Here is a 16,420-nt window from a genome sequence, read left to right as displayed (position 1 = left end):
ATCACCTCTTTGACCCTCAGTCACTTCATCTAAAAAATGGGACTATAAATAATATAAAGATATCATATTACTTAGCAAAACATACTGTACAAGTGGGTGAAAGCACAACTTATGGAACCAAATCCAACAGCGTCAAATCCCAGCTCTGCTGCTTAGTAGCTGAGTGACCTTGGGGGTAGGTCACTCTTTATGATCATAACCTCTTTACGATCATTTTTCTCATCTGTAAAATGGGAATAAGTATCCCCCTCAGTGGTCGTTATGAGGATTACATGATTGGTTTGCCTCTATCTGGTAAGTGCTCAGTAGTAACTGTCTAGTAAAGGTTAGGCATTACGATGGTTAAATGAGGTGATGCGTGCAGAGGTTTTGCTTGCTGTTTGACACAGTGCGAGAACTCACTGAGACAGCTGTTAGTATCACAAACTGGTCATTGACAAATATTTGGAGTTACTAATCTTCTATTGCTGTTGGCTTGAGTTTATGCGCCTCTCTCTAATATAGTAAGATTCAAGCTGAAAATGAGAACTTTAATATTTTATTCAACTTATTTCATAATTCTCATTGAAAGAACTAGAAATATTGAGAAGCTATAAAACCTATTATTGATGCATTAGCTTTATGGTCATTTTATGGAATTCCATTTTATGGAAGCTAAGAGTCTTTGTTAGTTTTGGGATAATATACAGCCCCACTAAAGCAAAAATTCACACTCACCTCTCCACAGACTTGCCACAAACAGTATCCCATTTGTCTCTGACTTCTCCCAGTAAATTGTCAAGTTTCTGAGTGTCATCAGGAAGCAAAGTCTTTTCTTTCAGGGCTCTGCCAGTTCGAATTGTGGTATCATACACAGGCTGTTTGCCGCCCAGAGTTTTCTGAAACTCCTGTTTCCAAAAAGGAAAAAAAAAACACAAAACTGATGCTAAAAGGCAGATGACGTCTTTATTTGGAACAAAGAAAAATTTTCAGTATTCGGGTTGGTAATCAGAGTATGAAGGTCACTACCTCCTGAATTAACAATAGCTTATCCTTAAGAAATTTATAAATTTTTGTTTATACCATATACGGCAGTGCATAACAATTTCTAAAAGCCTATAGTTTTAACTGGTTACTTTCAAAATCTCTTTGTTTGAACTGTTATTTAAATGAATGACTCTTAGGGTTTGACACGGTCTAGATATAAAATGGAATGCTGGTTTCATCACTTTGATTTTCCAACATTAACTGATTTTCTTTTGACTAGCTCTGACTTCCATTTTTAGCAATCTTCAGTGAATTCCCAGCTCAGAACCTAAAAGCCACGAATGCTTTACCTTATGCTTAGAGAGCTGGAGTTTAATTTTGTCGGGGTCATTGGATATCTCCAGCTCCGAGTCCAGGTGACTCTCTGCATCTTCCAGCCAGTCGATCAGTTTTTTCCAAGCTTCATGGAACTACAACGATACAAAAAATAACTTATAACAGGAATGACTATGCAAACTAGACTTTCATGAAAATCATTCCAGAGACTCCACACATGCAGCCCAAGTTTGTTCAATAAATTAGGTCTCTTTCTTTTACAACTCACTTGTTTTGCCCGCTTCCTGGCATCATCCAGGGATCGCCCTCTTTCAATAGACCGCTGGACAACCTTCTCCCATCGAGACTGGACGCTGACCAGCAAATTCTTGATCAGAACAACATCCTGTTTTTGGCTAAGGAACTTTAACTGATTCCCAGTTTGATCCAGCTCAATGATCTGGTCTCGATGAGCATTGACCTCATTAGCAAATACCTGAGGGGATAATATTGCTTTCTTTAAACTGAAGATAAGATAGAGGAGCTTCTCTTCCAACTAGTCCTCTCAAAAGGAGGGCAACACCATGATGTCATAGTTACCTTGTGCTCCTCTATCTGGGAAAGGACAGTGTTTAGAATCAGGCTGGGAGGAGAGGCAATGTTGAGATTCTGCTCTGCCAGAGTGAGCCAGTTGATAAACTCTTGCAGGGAATTCTGGAATTCTGTTGCCAGGTTGAGGGCCTCTTCCAGCTTTGACTGAATTTTAATTAAAACACACAAAAAGAAAAAGTGCCAAATTCAGGAATTGTAGCTTCAAGAACAAAGGCGTGAATTGTACACCAAATGAAATGACTTCTAAAAAGGAAGCCTCATTTATTCAACCTCCAAACATGCCTTGTTTACAAAAAAGGGGGCAATTTAATGTTAGTGTCTGAAACTGAAACAACCATGTATGAAAAGGAAAGAGTACAATTTGCAGCTATGTGGGTTTTTCTTCAATTCCCCACTTCCTGGGACATTAAAGAAGAGGGATAGAACTATTCAGCATATGTAAGTGAACAGATTCTTCAGTGGTGACAGCTTTGCCCCTTGTTTGGGGCAAAGCCTCACTTCCCTTTAACGTACTTTTGTGGTATAAAAACAACTAAATGAAAAGCACTTTACTGTAAAGATGATGCTCATGCAATGCTCTCTCTTTAAATATGTTTTCAGCAAATATGGCACCTGAAAATATATGAGGCTGAAGCTTAATCTTTCTTACTTACTGACTAATTTATTTATTTATTTGACAGAGATCACAAGTAGGCAGAGAGGCAGGCAGGAGGCAGGGGGGTAAGCAGACTCCCCATGAGGGGCTTGATTCCAGGATCCTGAGATCATGACCTGAACTGAAGGCAGAGGCTTAACCCACTGAGCCACCCAGGTGCCCAAAGCTTATTCTTTTTTTAATTTTAATTATATATATATGTGTATATACACACATACACACGTGTGTGTATATATATATATATTTTAAAGATTTTATTTATTTATTTGACAGAGATCATAAGTAGGCAAAGAGGCAGGCAGAGAGAGAGGGGGAAGCAGGCTCCCTGTGCATGCATATATATATATATATGCATATGCATATATACATATATATATATGCATATGCATATATATATATATATATAAAAGATTTTATTTATTTATTTGAGAGAGAATGAGTGAGAGAGAGCATGAGAGAGGAGAAGGTCTGGGAGAAGCAGACTCCCTGACCCCAGACTCCCTAAGGAGCTGGGAGCCCGATGGAGGACTCCATCCTGGAAGTCCGGGATCATGACCTGAGCCCAAGGCAGTTGCTCAACCAACTGAGCCACCCAGGTGCCCAGTATTTTAAAAAATTTTTATTTTTTAAGTAAGTTCTAGGGCCAATATGGGGTTTGAACTCACAACCCTGAGATCAAGAGTCGAATACTCCTGGGGCACCTGGGTGGCTCAGTCGGTTAAGCATCTGCCTTCAGCTCGGGTCATGATCCTCGGGTCCTGGGATGAGTCCTACCTACATCAGGCTCCCTGCTTAGCCAGGAGCCTGCTACTCCCTTTCCCTCTGACCCTCCCCGCTTGTGCACATGTATTCTCTCTCAAATAAATAAAATCTTAAAAAAAAAAAGAGTCTCATGCTCTACTGACAGAGCCAGCCAGGTGCCCCTGAAGCTCATTTTTAAGCTACAAGGAGAAAAGGTAATAAAAGCCATAATATTCTAAGCAAACAACACTGGATATAAATTTTTAGACACTTTGATCTAAATAAGAATGACAAAAACAATGGCTCATTCAGGGCATGTGCCAGTGCTAAGAGTACTCCCTAATTCCAGAAGCTACAAGCTAAAGAAAGCCTCAGAGATAAACTCTACCCACACACCTAAGGTGATGGCCTCTATTCCTGGTCCATCTACCAGGCAGGTATAGTGGAATAAGGACATGTTGTTAACTCATAAAAAGAAACCAAAGATGTAAATGATAAATGTTAATTGTTGTTAACTGGGTTATACTGTAGAGGTATTTCTCTTTGTGTTTTCAGGTTATTTTATTTATTTATTTTTAAAAATATTTTATTTATTTATTTGTCATAGAGAGAGAAGCGAGAGCAAGCACAGGCAGACAGAGTGGCAGGCAGAGGCAGAGGGAGAAGCAGGCTCCCTGCCAAGCAAGGAGCCCGATGTGGGACTTGATCCCAGGACGCTGGGATCATGACCCGAGCCGAAGGCAGCCACTTAACCAACTGAGCCACCCAGGCGTCCCTCAGGTTATTTTTATAATCTAGAAAAACATTATAATGAATGTTACAAAAATATAAGGATCCAATCTAAACCAATCAAGAGGAAAAAGAAAATCTCCCTCATATTTATCATACAAATGCTTGGAAACTAATACATTGCAAGTTCCCAGATGACAGGAAATCTTTCCACAACATCTTATCTATATGTTCTTTAATACAGCACCACACATATTTAATCAATGATTTTAGTGATCCTGAAATGTAATGTTCTGCAAAATCAGAAATAACTATTCTTGACACCTGGCCCTTGTCGGACAGTTCCACCAGTGATAGATAACTATTTCTTGAGACAATCTGCTCCACTGATGGGAAAACCTTCAAGAAACCTGATTCTGAGCCAGAATCTGCCTTGGTTTCTTGAATTAGTCCTCGTTCTGCATTCTGCAGGAATAACAGAGGATAGTCTGTCTAAGAATTAAAACAAAGCCTTATATTCAGCTCCTCTGGCCATTCTTCATATAAGAGAATTATCAGACCTCACACTAAAAGAATTCTAGGACATTAATGCTTCTCTAAAAATGTTCATTTAGATGTATGCATATTTGTTTTATGCCCTTCTGCCCATTAAATTTCACAATGATAGGGTCCACACCTTCGCTTCCACTATACCTGCAGCAGCCCAGTGCCTCGTACATATTTGCTTAGTAACTGTTGAATGGATGTTGCCAACAGATCTGAAGACATATTTTACATTTGATCTGCCCAGTGCAGAAAGTCTGTGTTGAGTGATACACCAAAATTCAGTATTCATAAAAAACAGTGTTTTGAGGCCTTGATCCCTGATCACCTTTCTTTTGAGGAGAATTTGATTTTTGAAGAAGAATGGGAGAGGTCACATAAATAAACTTATCTCCTGACTTTTAGTAAAATTCTCTGCATACTGGATTTATACAAGGGTCCAAATTCCTTGTGGAGAACATTAGCCTGACTTCCTGCATGCTCTGTTCCCACCCTCCCAATCCCAAGTCAATGACTCCAACTTAACCCAGTTTTTTAGTAGGAACACAATTCGGTGATTAATATGGGCTGTAAGTCCATCACTGAGCAGTAACAGCCAGTAATGTCTGAACTGGTAAGGCAGAAAAGGAATGAATAATAAAAGCAAATAGCAGCAGAAACTAGCACCATCAATGCAACTTGACACAGATACAGAACAGGAATTTAACAGCAGAAAAGACAGCTTGATTAGCACAAAAGTGATCCTGAGGATATCAGTTCTGCAACTTCTGGTACCATGTACTGGTCTTCGAAAAGTCTTCACAGAAACTAGATGGTAATTACATGCATTTGGCAAGTAAACGACTCAAGCCCAGGAATCAAACACTGTAATTTGTGGTGATACCTTTCTTTCTTCCATCTTACTGCTGACCACATGCCACTTCTGCTCCAAGAGAGCTACACTCTGTTCTGTCTTTGAGCCAGACCCAGAGTCGTCCCGGCTTAGAAGCATGAGCCTGCCTTTGTCAAGCAGTTGATTATAAGTTTCCTCCTTGGCTTTCAGCTGGGAATAGAGTTCCTGGAAAAAAAAAAAGACAAGAAGGAGATTGGCAATGCCACTTCCCTAAGAGACACCCACACACAGATTTATGAATACAACTGGAAAAGTCCAGGAAGGTCTCATTCTTGATTAAGCCCTTTTTTTTGGATTCAGTTCAACCGCTTAGCAATAAATCCTATCATTCTTCATTAAATTAAAATAATTTTGTTATCAAGTTAAGAGGATTCGAGGATCAGCGATCACAAAAATAGACCCCCCAATAATTTATTTCTGTTTCATGAAACATTTGCCTAGAAATTATGTTGCCTTCTTTCCCTTAGCCCCTTTCTTAATACATTGCCAGCATCTATTGATTTACCTAAGTCCCCCCAAACACTCTTTTCCTAAGTAGAGACACATCTGTGTTCTGTATTTGTCTTCTTGATGCTTTCACCTTCAGGTCAATATTCCTAAGCCAACCGACTGACCAACTCAAAATTTACCAGCTCACCAACATATTTCCAATCAAGCTTCCCTGTCACCACTGCTGCCTGTGGTAGGTGGTATTAATGCCCACATAAAAGCAGCAATCCTTAAAGTTGTACTCTATTGTTGGTAAAAATGCATACTTTGTAGACTCCCAGATACATACAGGTCTATGAATTCAGTAAGGAGCTGCTCAACAGGGGATTATGTTCAACTTCAAGGAACATCTATTACCATATGTGTATCAAGCTGTTCCCTAGCAGTTTCAGGAAGTCCTCCTGTGGGCTTAGATGCAGAAAGTTGGGTCTCCATTCTAGTCAGTTCCAGGAGGAAATCTTCAATTTCACTGTGGAAACCCTGGGCCTTTGAGAAAAGACATATCAGCAAGGTCAGTAGTCAATTCTCAGCTTTAAGAGTAGAGTGGCTCAGTTGGTTAAGCAGCTGCCTTCGGCTCAGGTCATGATCCCAGCGTCCTGGGATCGAGTCCCACATTGGGCTCCTTGCTTGGCAGGGAGCCTGCTTCTCTCTCTGCCTCTGCCTGCCATTCTGTCTGCCTGTGCTCGCTCTCTCCCCCCGCCTCTCTCTGATAAATAAATAAAAATAAATAAAATCTTTAAAAAAAGAGTAAACACTAAATGACCATATGAGAAGCCTATCCTGAAGAAGGAATTCTGGGCTGTTCTCAGGGTGGTTCTGTTGCTGGATTAGCATGGAGCTGATATATTTATTTATTTCTAGAATCTAGTAGAAATCTTGTAACCTATCACTGATGTCTGATGTAACTTGATGAACTGATTGACTAAGGTACTGTTGCAAATGGACAGGGGGGCGGGGGAGGAGGGGATACTGACTTGATGCAAAAAATAATGAAATCTGTGAGCAAGCTTTGTCATAGCCAAGATCTACTAACTACTACTAACTTTGAAGAGAAACTAAAGAGACTAGGCTACAGACAAATCCAAAAAGGACCACTCAATCAAAAGCTATTCTTTCCAGACAAGTTCCAGTGTGGAATTGACCTTCCTCTTAAGACACCGAGTGGAATGGGTAGAGGGGATGCTACTCCAGATTGCTTTCCTTTGACGGGCTCGGACAGGCACTCCTCCGGACCCTGCGAGGTGCACAGCCCCACCTACCAATCCGGACAACACGTACCTGCTGCAGTGTCAGCTGGAGCTGCTGCTCTCTCTCCTCCGTTTTTTGTAACACCGACTCCCAGCACTGGTTCATGGTTTCCAAACGGCTTCTCAAGCTGCTCGCATCATCTCCAGCACTAGACTCAAGAAGCTCATTGCCAGCTTTGTTGACTGTTTCCACTGTGGCTTGGTGGGCCAAAACATCATTTTTTAGAACCTAAAAAAATGTTGGACATCATCATTTATTTCCACAGATGCCACCAAGCCTGGTTCTTCACAGTGCACACAATATCAAGAGGCTGCTGGTGACAACATCTGGTCTCAAACCAATAGGTGGAGAGATGAAAACTGAAAGCACTTACATGGTGCTTTGCGAGCTCAACTTCAATGACTTTTGGGTCTCCACTTATAGGTCTCTGAGCGTCTAACAACTCCTCAGTGTGAGTCAGCCAGCTCATCAGTTCCTCTAAGGCATGCTGGAACTGGCCAAGGGCCAGGAGAGCACCTTCTAGTTTGTGCTACTCAGAAAAAGATATAAAGGAGACATTTGTCAGGAAATGAGAAAACAGTAGCTAGTTGTCCACTGACAGACTCTACCACCTGCCTCACCTGTCTATGGGCAATTTTTTCACCCAGGTTCTCCCAGAGGTGTTTGAGTTCCGTCAACGGTTCTCGGATAATGTCTCTGTCCGTCTCGTCTGTAGCTTTCTTTAACATCAGCTCACCCTGGTGATTGAGCTTTTCCATCTCAATTTGCTGTTGGTAAACTTCCACTTTGAACTCCTACCGGAGACATACTTCATGTTAACATCAAACCAATTCTTTAAAAATGAAAATGCAACTTTCTTTCAAAAGCCATTCCCAGTCACAAACCTTCATTTCATTTAATTGATCTTTAACAGTGTTGAGGTCAGTGCCGACAGGGGGCATGGTGCACAGCTTAATCACAGTGTTATCTAGCCAGTCAAACATAGCCTAAAACAAAAGTACAAACAGTCAAAAACCAAAAAAGCACCAGCGGTTGGGAGAGAATTAGCATCATCTCTGCTGACATAAGCAGACAAAAATCAAAGACCCTGAGCTATTTGTGTCTTTAGGTAGGGGGCAGAGGTAAGGGATAATGAACTTTACTCCAGTAATAAGGAGATTTAAGAACAGAGCCAGTATTTATTAGGATAATGTCCAAAATAAGCTACACTTTGGAAAAACTAAATGTGAATAGAAGTTATTAGTATTTGTCACGGCCACCTAGCAAGCTCAGGATGTGGTCAAAGTACTGTGCCAAACTGTTCTTCAAGGTAACCTGGGTTTGGAACCTCTGGCAAGCAAGGATTACACAGTACGACCTGCTTCACTGCATAGACACCCTGAGGATGAAGATGATGATGAAAAACATGGCAAGAAGAGTAGAAATTTGGAGATCAGTACTTTCCTCACTAGGAACAGGAAAATTGGCTAGAAATACCGAAACAGCACTGTCTTAGGTTTGAGAATGCTCTAGTCCTCCAAAGGTGATCCATACCACCGGATTTAGAATATGACAAAAAGAACATGGAAGCTTCTTTCTGTGGTGGTCACCCTGTGGCACCTCACCTGCAGAGTGTCCTGATACTGCACAGCAGCCTGCATGGCATCCTCAAGTTTTTCTAGCCTCTCTTTCCAGGTTTTGTTTAAGCTCTCCCAGGCATTATTCAGCTAAGGGAAAAACAGATTTTTTAATTAATACCAGTCTTCAGTGTGAGTCCACTAAGGTTTCATCTGAATTCCATATCCATTTTTTTCCACACCTCGTCAATGCTCTTCTTCACTTCAGGTTTCTCCGTTTCTCCACAGGCAAAAATCAAGTCTGCTCCAAGGATTCGAATAAACTCCAATTCTTCATGCAGACCATCTGTCTCTTCCTTAATAGTCTACATGTAAATGAACAGATCATAAGCCAAAACAGAAAGCAGAACAGAACTTCCCAAACTTTGCAAATGTAATTTATACCCTCATCAATAGCAGATGTTGAACAGAACTGTCAATTTCACGAAAGCCTTTCAATGTCCTTAATATTTCATCTACTCAAACAGTGCAACTTCAGACTCAGTTCATTTTTCTTTTGCTCTCTCACACATATAAATATATTTCATACATCTATATTTTATCTAAAACAGCATTTTTAAAGTACTCTAGGAAAGGTCTATTGAGCTTTAGTAGTTTACTGAAGGTTCATCCTTCCAGCCTCCAAGAGATAATAATCTATACCCAGAAATCTATCATGGGGATTGTGGGATTGAACCCCTTGTCAGGCTCTGTGCTCAGTGCGGAATCTGCTTCAGACTCTCCCTCTCCCTCCCACTCATAATCTCTAATAAAGTAATAAAATCTAAAAAAAAAGAAAAAGAAAAAAGAACTCTATCACAGGGAAGCATATCTACAAGGATAAAATAATACAGTACAAGGCACCAGTCTGAGAGCTGAGAGACTAACACCATAGAAATGCTAGGCTATATAATCTTGGAGAAAGTCAGTTCTGGGCCAGATCCTAAAAACTGGTTCATGCACTGGCAGTGACAGGCAGGGAGCGGGGGAGAATGGCCGAAACTAAAGAGACAAAATGAGGTGAAAATGCATTTAATAAAAACTAGGCTCTCCAAAAAGGCTAGAAAAAGGTATGTCAAAGTAACCATTGTTATTTCTGGATGATGAATCCAGAATTTATTTTCTATTCTATCTGTTGTTTTTCTACATTAAAGAAATTTACTTGGAAATTAATTAATTAATTAATTGACTTGAGAAATACTGACTCTAGAAAGGACTAAAATCAAAAAGTACATTCTATTAATGTGAATTGAGTTTAAAATTGATGGGAGAATTACTTCTGAGTGATGGAACTGTCCTACATCACAATTATGGAGGTTGTATGAGTCTATACAAGTGGTACAACGTGTAAGTATAAAAAAGAAAGAAATCTCTACCATATATAGTAGAGCACATATTTTTTTCAAGTGGGAAAAAGTCCTATTAAATAAACAACAAGAACAATAACAACGCCCAAGTAAGCTGTTAACGCTTGAATAACGTGGTTTTCTAGAGGACAAACATGTACAAAATGGGGTTTTGTTTCTGTCTTACCTCAGCAGCTTCCACCTGCTGTTTGATTATAGATGGGTCAATGCCTGGGCTTTCTAAATCATGGACGATGTCCTGGGTATCTCTGATAGTGGTCAGGAGAGCTGCCATGTCATACCAGAACTTCTCTGCGAGTTCAAGGACATCAAGGAACTTAATTTCTCGCTCTTCAGCCCGAGCTTTGATGTCCTCCCAGAAGAATACCATTTGATCCAATTTGTCCTGGATTTCTGAGGGAATAAAGTATAGATATGAGTGGGACTCTCTAAGTACTTGAATCTGCTTCATCAGATATTTCACCTAGTTCTTATCCTTTAAAAAGCTCTAAAAATTTAAAATGCAGGACAGTTTTCTACCTTTGCCTTATTTATTATTTAGACATTTGTATTTTCCATGTACGTTGGTCTCCCACAGAAAGAGATCACAGAGGTTAATGTGGAAACGAGTTATCATCTAATATAAAGGTACCACTAAGATACAAACGACCGAGGGGAACCTGGATGGCTCAGTTGGTTGAGCGTCTGACTCTTGATTTTGGCTCAGGTCATGATTTTAGGGTTGAGAGATCAAGCCCCACATCTGACTCTCTGTTAAGGGGAAGTCTGCTTGAAATTCTCTCTCCCTCTCTCTTTTGCTTCTCCCTCTACTCATGCACTATCTCTGAAATAAATAAAATCTTTAAAAGAACAAAATCAAAACCCAAAGACCTAATTTATAAAGGGGCTGAGATGAGAGTTCTGTTTCCAGTGTTCTGTGTTGGAACTCACTATGTTTCCCATTTAAAGTGTTATAAAAAAGGTAGTTATGTTCTACCCACTATGGATACTGCAGCACGCTCATGTTAAGGGTTAAAAGAGCATTTGTTTCCTGGCCTGGGAATCTAACTAGCGATTATAATCTTGTTTCAATGGGGGAGATGTGTTCTGAATTCTAAATGACTTTCAAATGACTTTATGGAATACTCATTACTTGGGGACTGCCTTCACATTCCGTGAAATGGATCTGGTGGAATGCTGGAGTCACCAAAGCCTAGAATTTATTCTACTGATTTTCTTAAAAATTAATTAGATTTAGGGGCACCTGGGTGGTTCTCCAGGTTAAGCATGTGACTCTTGACCTCAGCTCAGCTCTTGATCTCAGGGTCTTGAGTTCAAGTCCCATACTGGGTATGGAGTCTACTTAAAGAGAAAAAAAAAAAAGAAAATTAGATTCATCAGGCACCTTTTGCAGCGAGATCCTTGTCAGCTCCCTGAGATCGCCCAATGAGCTCTTCTCCACGGCGCTTCAGGGCCTCAAAGGAAGGCTGCAGCTTTTCCAGCTCCACAGTGGCACTCTTATTGTCACTGATGCACTCTCTGATCTTGTCTACTTCAGCGGGGATCAGTGGTGGCATCCGCAGGCGAGAGGAGAGATTCTCCAGAGTCTCCAGCATGGGCTCAATTTTATCATGGAACTAAACAGATGTTGGACCATGAGCCATTACAGTAATACCTCATCACACTTCTGGGGGAAATATTAGGGAATAAGGCCAGGCTATAAATCTACCACTGTTTGGGATGACTTGCATTCAGCCTAGCCTGATGGCTGTCAAGTGTTAGGTTTGCCCAAGAAATTGTTTTGGGCACAGCACACCTGTGCTGGCCCACCAAAAAGAGAAAGTAAATGTTTATTTGCAAAACAAACAAACAAAAAGATATTAAGTAATACGCTAGAAATCAAGTCATTTAGTGCTGTCACAATACTCCCCCTATTGCAACTAGGGTGACAAGAAAGGGACAAGACCATGAAACTGTGAGAGTCAGTGTGTCAACATCTCAGATGACAGTTGCATGCAACAGATTAGACCAACAAGTTAGAGGCCCTCCACCAACTGTGTAAATGAATGGGAACTCAATATGCCACATGATTTGGAGATTAATAGTAACATGGCATGCAATCTAATAACCCACTATATGTAATAGTGAGAAGGGAAAATGTCAGCATGATGAAAGGTATTAAGGAAGGCCAAATCTATCTTTATTCTAAAAGAACAATTTACCTTCCCACTTATCTGGTACTTTAAAGAACAGGACTATAATCATAAAATTTTCATTTACAATCTGAAGCAGAGAAAGGGGGAAAAGGAGCAATGTAGATAAGCTTGCCCCCTTAAAAAGCTCTATAGAACCAACTCTGGATGCATTGGAATAAGGCTTATCAACTCAAAGTGTCTTACAGGGAAGATACAGTGGGATTTCAATAAAATCATTCCCTACCACTCCCTCATTTCTAGGTTTCACCCCAAGTGAGACTGGCATAATAAATCACACTAATAAGCTTAGTCCACTACAGTTAAGGGAATTTCTGTATAGGTAAATTCTCTCAATTGTCAGCTTCATAAGAACCCCCTAATCCCAGTGTGGGTGGGCACCTTACCTCTGCAATCTGTAATGGTGGGCGCGGTCAACACAACAATGAAATGTGACGATGTGGGGAAGACAGGAGCAGGCAGCAACAACACAAAGTAACACATTCCACAATGTGAGTGAGAGATGGGACGGAAGGTAGGGGGAAAAACTTGAGTAAGTACAAATATTAACCAAGAGTATTGAGACTAAACATAGGAATAAAATACCCAGACATGACAAAAATACCACTAACAGTAATATATTAGTTGAAAAGTATGTAGTTACATGCTTTAAAGTCCACTGCTTGTGGTTTATGTTCCTCTTTGGCTCTTACTTCTCGCTACTTAAGCATCTTTTTCTGAACCAGGAACTAGCTGGTGGCCTCTTGAGTAAGACAACTAATGTGCTGTTCTCTAAATTTCAGAAGTAACAAGCCAAATAGGAACAACACTTTTCTTGACACATTTGTTGTTTCAAGGAGAATTTATCCAAAATCATCTCTGCTAAAGACTCATCACAATATAAAGTTTTCAAGGAAACTATCAACAGAAAATATATACCAGGTGAGTTTTACCCCCCCCCCGCCCCCGCATCAGTATACCAATGTTCCTTGGAACGAAAATATAGACAGGCAAAGGTTCCTGGACTACTGATGATGTACTGTCAGCATGCTGGACTAGACATTCAAGACCACAGGGGCATACCTGACACACAGACCTCCTGCTTAGACTAAAGGACAGTGTTGAAGGGATCATGAGTTTAAGACACACATACCTGAGCCGACTGGGAAACAGCCTCATCCAGGGCCAGTGCCCGCTGGCGTACCTCCTCTTTTATTTGGGCATACAGGTTTTCTGCTTTCTGGTATTTTTCTTCCACCATTTCCCCCTCCTCAGGGTTTAACTCCTTTAGCTGTGGGCCTATCTTTAGCAGTTTATCGATATGGGGTTTGTGTTCAGCAATGGATTCCCTGAGTTGCTATGTAAAAAAAAATAAAGTGAGCATTTTTATATCAATTTATTTGCTTAAATATTTTGATTAGAGCTCATATCAACTTTGAGAGGAACAAAGTGAACTGCTAAAAACCAGCAAGTACCAGCATCTCGCCATTTATGAAAGAACAGACAAACATCTAAGTCTTAGGTTCTAATACTACATAATCCTCCTAATTTTCAAAAGCCATCAGATGTCCTACTCGGGAAGCCTTCCTAAACACGTCCTCTCTTACTCCCCACAACCCTCCCATTGATACAAGTTTAACCCCCCTCTTCTGTACATATAAATACGTCTGTGTACTATATTATAATTTACATGGTTAAATACCTGTCTCCCTCCCCAAACTGAGAGACACTAAGCAAGACAAGGCACAAATGGCAACATTTAGAGTAATCCAACTACTCCTTGAATTTATTGCTGGTTCCTTCCAATTTATATCCTTCCATGTACAGGAACACAGAGAAAGGAATAAGCACGAGCCTTTAACCACAAATAAAAGAAACATTAAAAACCATCTTTAATGGTAACAGCATTAAGTGTCTACAGATTCCCCTCCTCCCCTAAAGGACATGCCACAAATGCTCTCTGCCCTTCCTTCATGGCTCCCACTCCAACTGGGGCCAAACCAAATGGAAAAAGCCACCCAGCCACACCCATCCCACAACATCCCACTGCGGCTGGAAAGATGAAGAATTTCCTTGATGCTCACTTAGTTCTTCACTTCTGCAATGCTCAGGGCTCTGACATCTCCATGCTTTTCTTTAATGCATTCATATTAAGGACCAGGGAAAGAATTCAGGTATGCATTTGTATTATGCAAAGAAATGCTAACGGATTAAGAATTAACTTCATAACACAGTACTTATAACCCAGTAGGCATTGATAAACATGCTGTTTTCAAATAAATCGTGGAGCCCATGTTCAGTTCTTCAATGAAATAAAAGCCAGCATGCTCCTTACCCTCATCTCCTCCTGCTGCTGCCTGAGCTGCTCATGATCAATGGCTGGAGGAGGTAACTGTGTTATCAGTGCCCGGGTTTCCTCAATCCAGGGGCTGAGCTCCTCATAAGTTTCCCAAAACTGGTTGACCAAGACTTGGGCCCGCTCGAGGCGGGTGTAACGCTCTGAATTGAGCAGACTAATGGCTTCGTACTGCTGTATTAGAGATTCTGTCTTTTCCTATGAATAACAAAGTATAACATTTATTACTCTTATGAACCCTTCTTTTAAGGAAAAATGTAGGTGTATATCACACATTAAAAACCAAAGGATTTCTTTAGTTTTTAATGCTTAGAAATGGATTGAGAAAAATTACAAGTGATTTATATTTTCCTTATATTTACCTGAATTTTCTATTTTTTCCTATCACATATATATTGTTTCTAGACTTTTTAACATATGAAAGTAGTTTCAAAGACAGTCAAACAGAGCAAGCACAACACAGCATTAACCTTTTAGTGAAGACACACAACTTCAGACACAGCCTAATTATGGCGAGTCAGTTCAAGACAGAACAACTCAGGCCTGTGATGGACCCTCTGCCCATCGAGTTTTACTTGGCTCTCTTCCTCTGAGAAAAATGTCTCCATAAACCCAACACTTATGCTTCATACATTTAAAGCAAGTAGCTCGATTTATGAGTATTTCTGAGGAAGCAGTGTAACCATAACCTTTACAAAAATAAACGAAACTGGTCTGATCATTTAGAAGGACCTGAAGAAAGAATATCTGCACATGGATCTGAAAAATTCATTATAGATACTTTGAAAGGCAACTAAAAGATCCTTACGGACTAAAGAAGCAATTTCTCTGTTATAAAGAAAATGGATTTGCAATATATTTCCTATCACACAGTAGGACTGTTTGGACATCTGCACACACAGGGTTAGGGATGTGAACGCCCCCCCCCAGAACATTAAGCTGCACTTTATTACCATTACTGTGACAGAGAAGAAAAAAACCTTAACTATCAGTTAATAACTGCACTGATGCATCATGGTCAAGATAAGAACATGGTGAATAAATAAATGCAATTCACCTGTAATACAGCTTTTTGCTCCTCCCCACATGTGCCAAAGATTTCACCACGATGACTGAAGAGTTCATCCATTGAATCTTTGTGTCGAATGATGTCAATGGAGAAAGCCTTTGAAAGTGAACTAGAGTTAGATCATGAAGTAAAAGGACCCCAAGCCTGTTGCCGAAATGTTAGACAAAAGTCTATGAAAAACTCCTTGCTCTGATGAAGCCACATCAAAACTCTTGTATGAAGTCTGACACTTTGCCTATTCATACATCTTTAGTGCTTATCTTTTGACAGCTTACAAAAGTATCATCTCTCCTAAAAATCATCCAGAAAACTGATCACTATTCTTTCCTGAATTAATGGGCCTCTTGCTCCCTTTTCACAAAGCAAAGAATCTCTTCCTGTTCTTAAATATTTTTAATCTCTATCCATCATCATGAAATTGCATTATTCCACCTGGGATAGTCAGAAACTCTCCTGTAGTCACTCTAAGCTGGTGAAGATTCTACTCACTCAGGGCACAGGGGATACATCTGTGTTACACTTACCTTCTGTACCTGCAGCTGAGCTGTGGTCTGGTCTTGTTCCAGGCGAATGGGACCCAGGGCCGTCAGTTTTCGTTTTGTTTCAGCAACCCAAGCTAGTTCTGCATCAGCAGCTTGCTCATACTAATAGACATATTAAAGGAAAATGAGC

General features: G+C 40.3%; 1 protein-coding gene across 22 annotated transcripts in view; it reads right to left on the bottom strand.

Annotated features, from left to right (window-relative positions):
* The window catches only part of MACF1 (microtubule actin crosslinking factor 1), a 340,165-nt gene that overhangs the window by 28,427 nt on the left and 295,318 nt on the right, over positions 1-16,420 (bottom strand). For 15 of the 22 annotated variants that reach the window (XM_044237864.1, XM_044237868.1, XM_044237866.1 and 12 more), the window contains 19 exons: positions 16,273-16,392; positions 15,737-15,844; positions 14,659-14,877; positions 13,477-13,680; positions 12,731-12,739; positions 11,537-11,768; positions 10,319-10,545; positions 8,989-9,111; positions 8,795-8,896; positions 8,075-8,176; positions 7,811-7,984; positions 7,564-7,719; positions 7,221-7,418; positions 6,300-6,428; positions 5,445-5,618; positions 1,882-2,037; positions 1,571-1,777; positions 1,317-1,436; positions 718-887 (listed from right to left, as the gene is read on the bottom strand). In XM_044237864.1, the coding sequence (XP_044093799.1) occupies positions 718-887; positions 1,317-1,436; positions 1,571-1,777; positions 1,882-2,037; positions 5,445-5,618; positions 6,300-6,428; positions 7,221-7,418; positions 7,564-7,719; positions 7,811-7,984; positions 8,075-8,176; positions 8,795-8,896; positions 8,989-9,111; positions 10,319-10,545; positions 11,537-11,768; positions 12,731-12,739; positions 13,477-13,680; positions 14,659-14,877; positions 15,737-15,844; positions 16,273-16,392 (2,930 nt within the window). The remainder of the gene's footprint in view (positions 1-717; positions 888-1,316; positions 1,437-1,570; positions 1,778-1,881; positions 2,038-5,444; positions 5,619-6,299; positions 6,429-7,220; positions 7,419-7,563; positions 7,720-7,810; positions 7,985-8,074; positions 8,177-8,794; positions 8,897-8,988; positions 9,112-10,318; positions 10,546-11,536; positions 11,769-12,730; positions 12,740-13,476; positions 13,681-14,658; positions 14,878-15,736; positions 15,845-16,272; positions 16,393-16,420) is intronic. The other 7 variants (XM_044237865.1, XM_044237887.1, XM_044237876.1 and 4 more) reach the window with 1 other exon arrangement.

Source organism: Neovison vison, chromosome 2, assembly GCF_020171115.1.
Source record: "Neovison vison isolate M4711 chromosome 2, ASM_NN_V1, whole genome shotgun sequence".
NCBI lineage: Eukaryota > Metazoa > Chordata > Mammalia > Carnivora > Mustelidae > Neogale > Neogale vison.
This window is presented reverse-complemented; position numbering and strand designations above follow the sequence as displayed.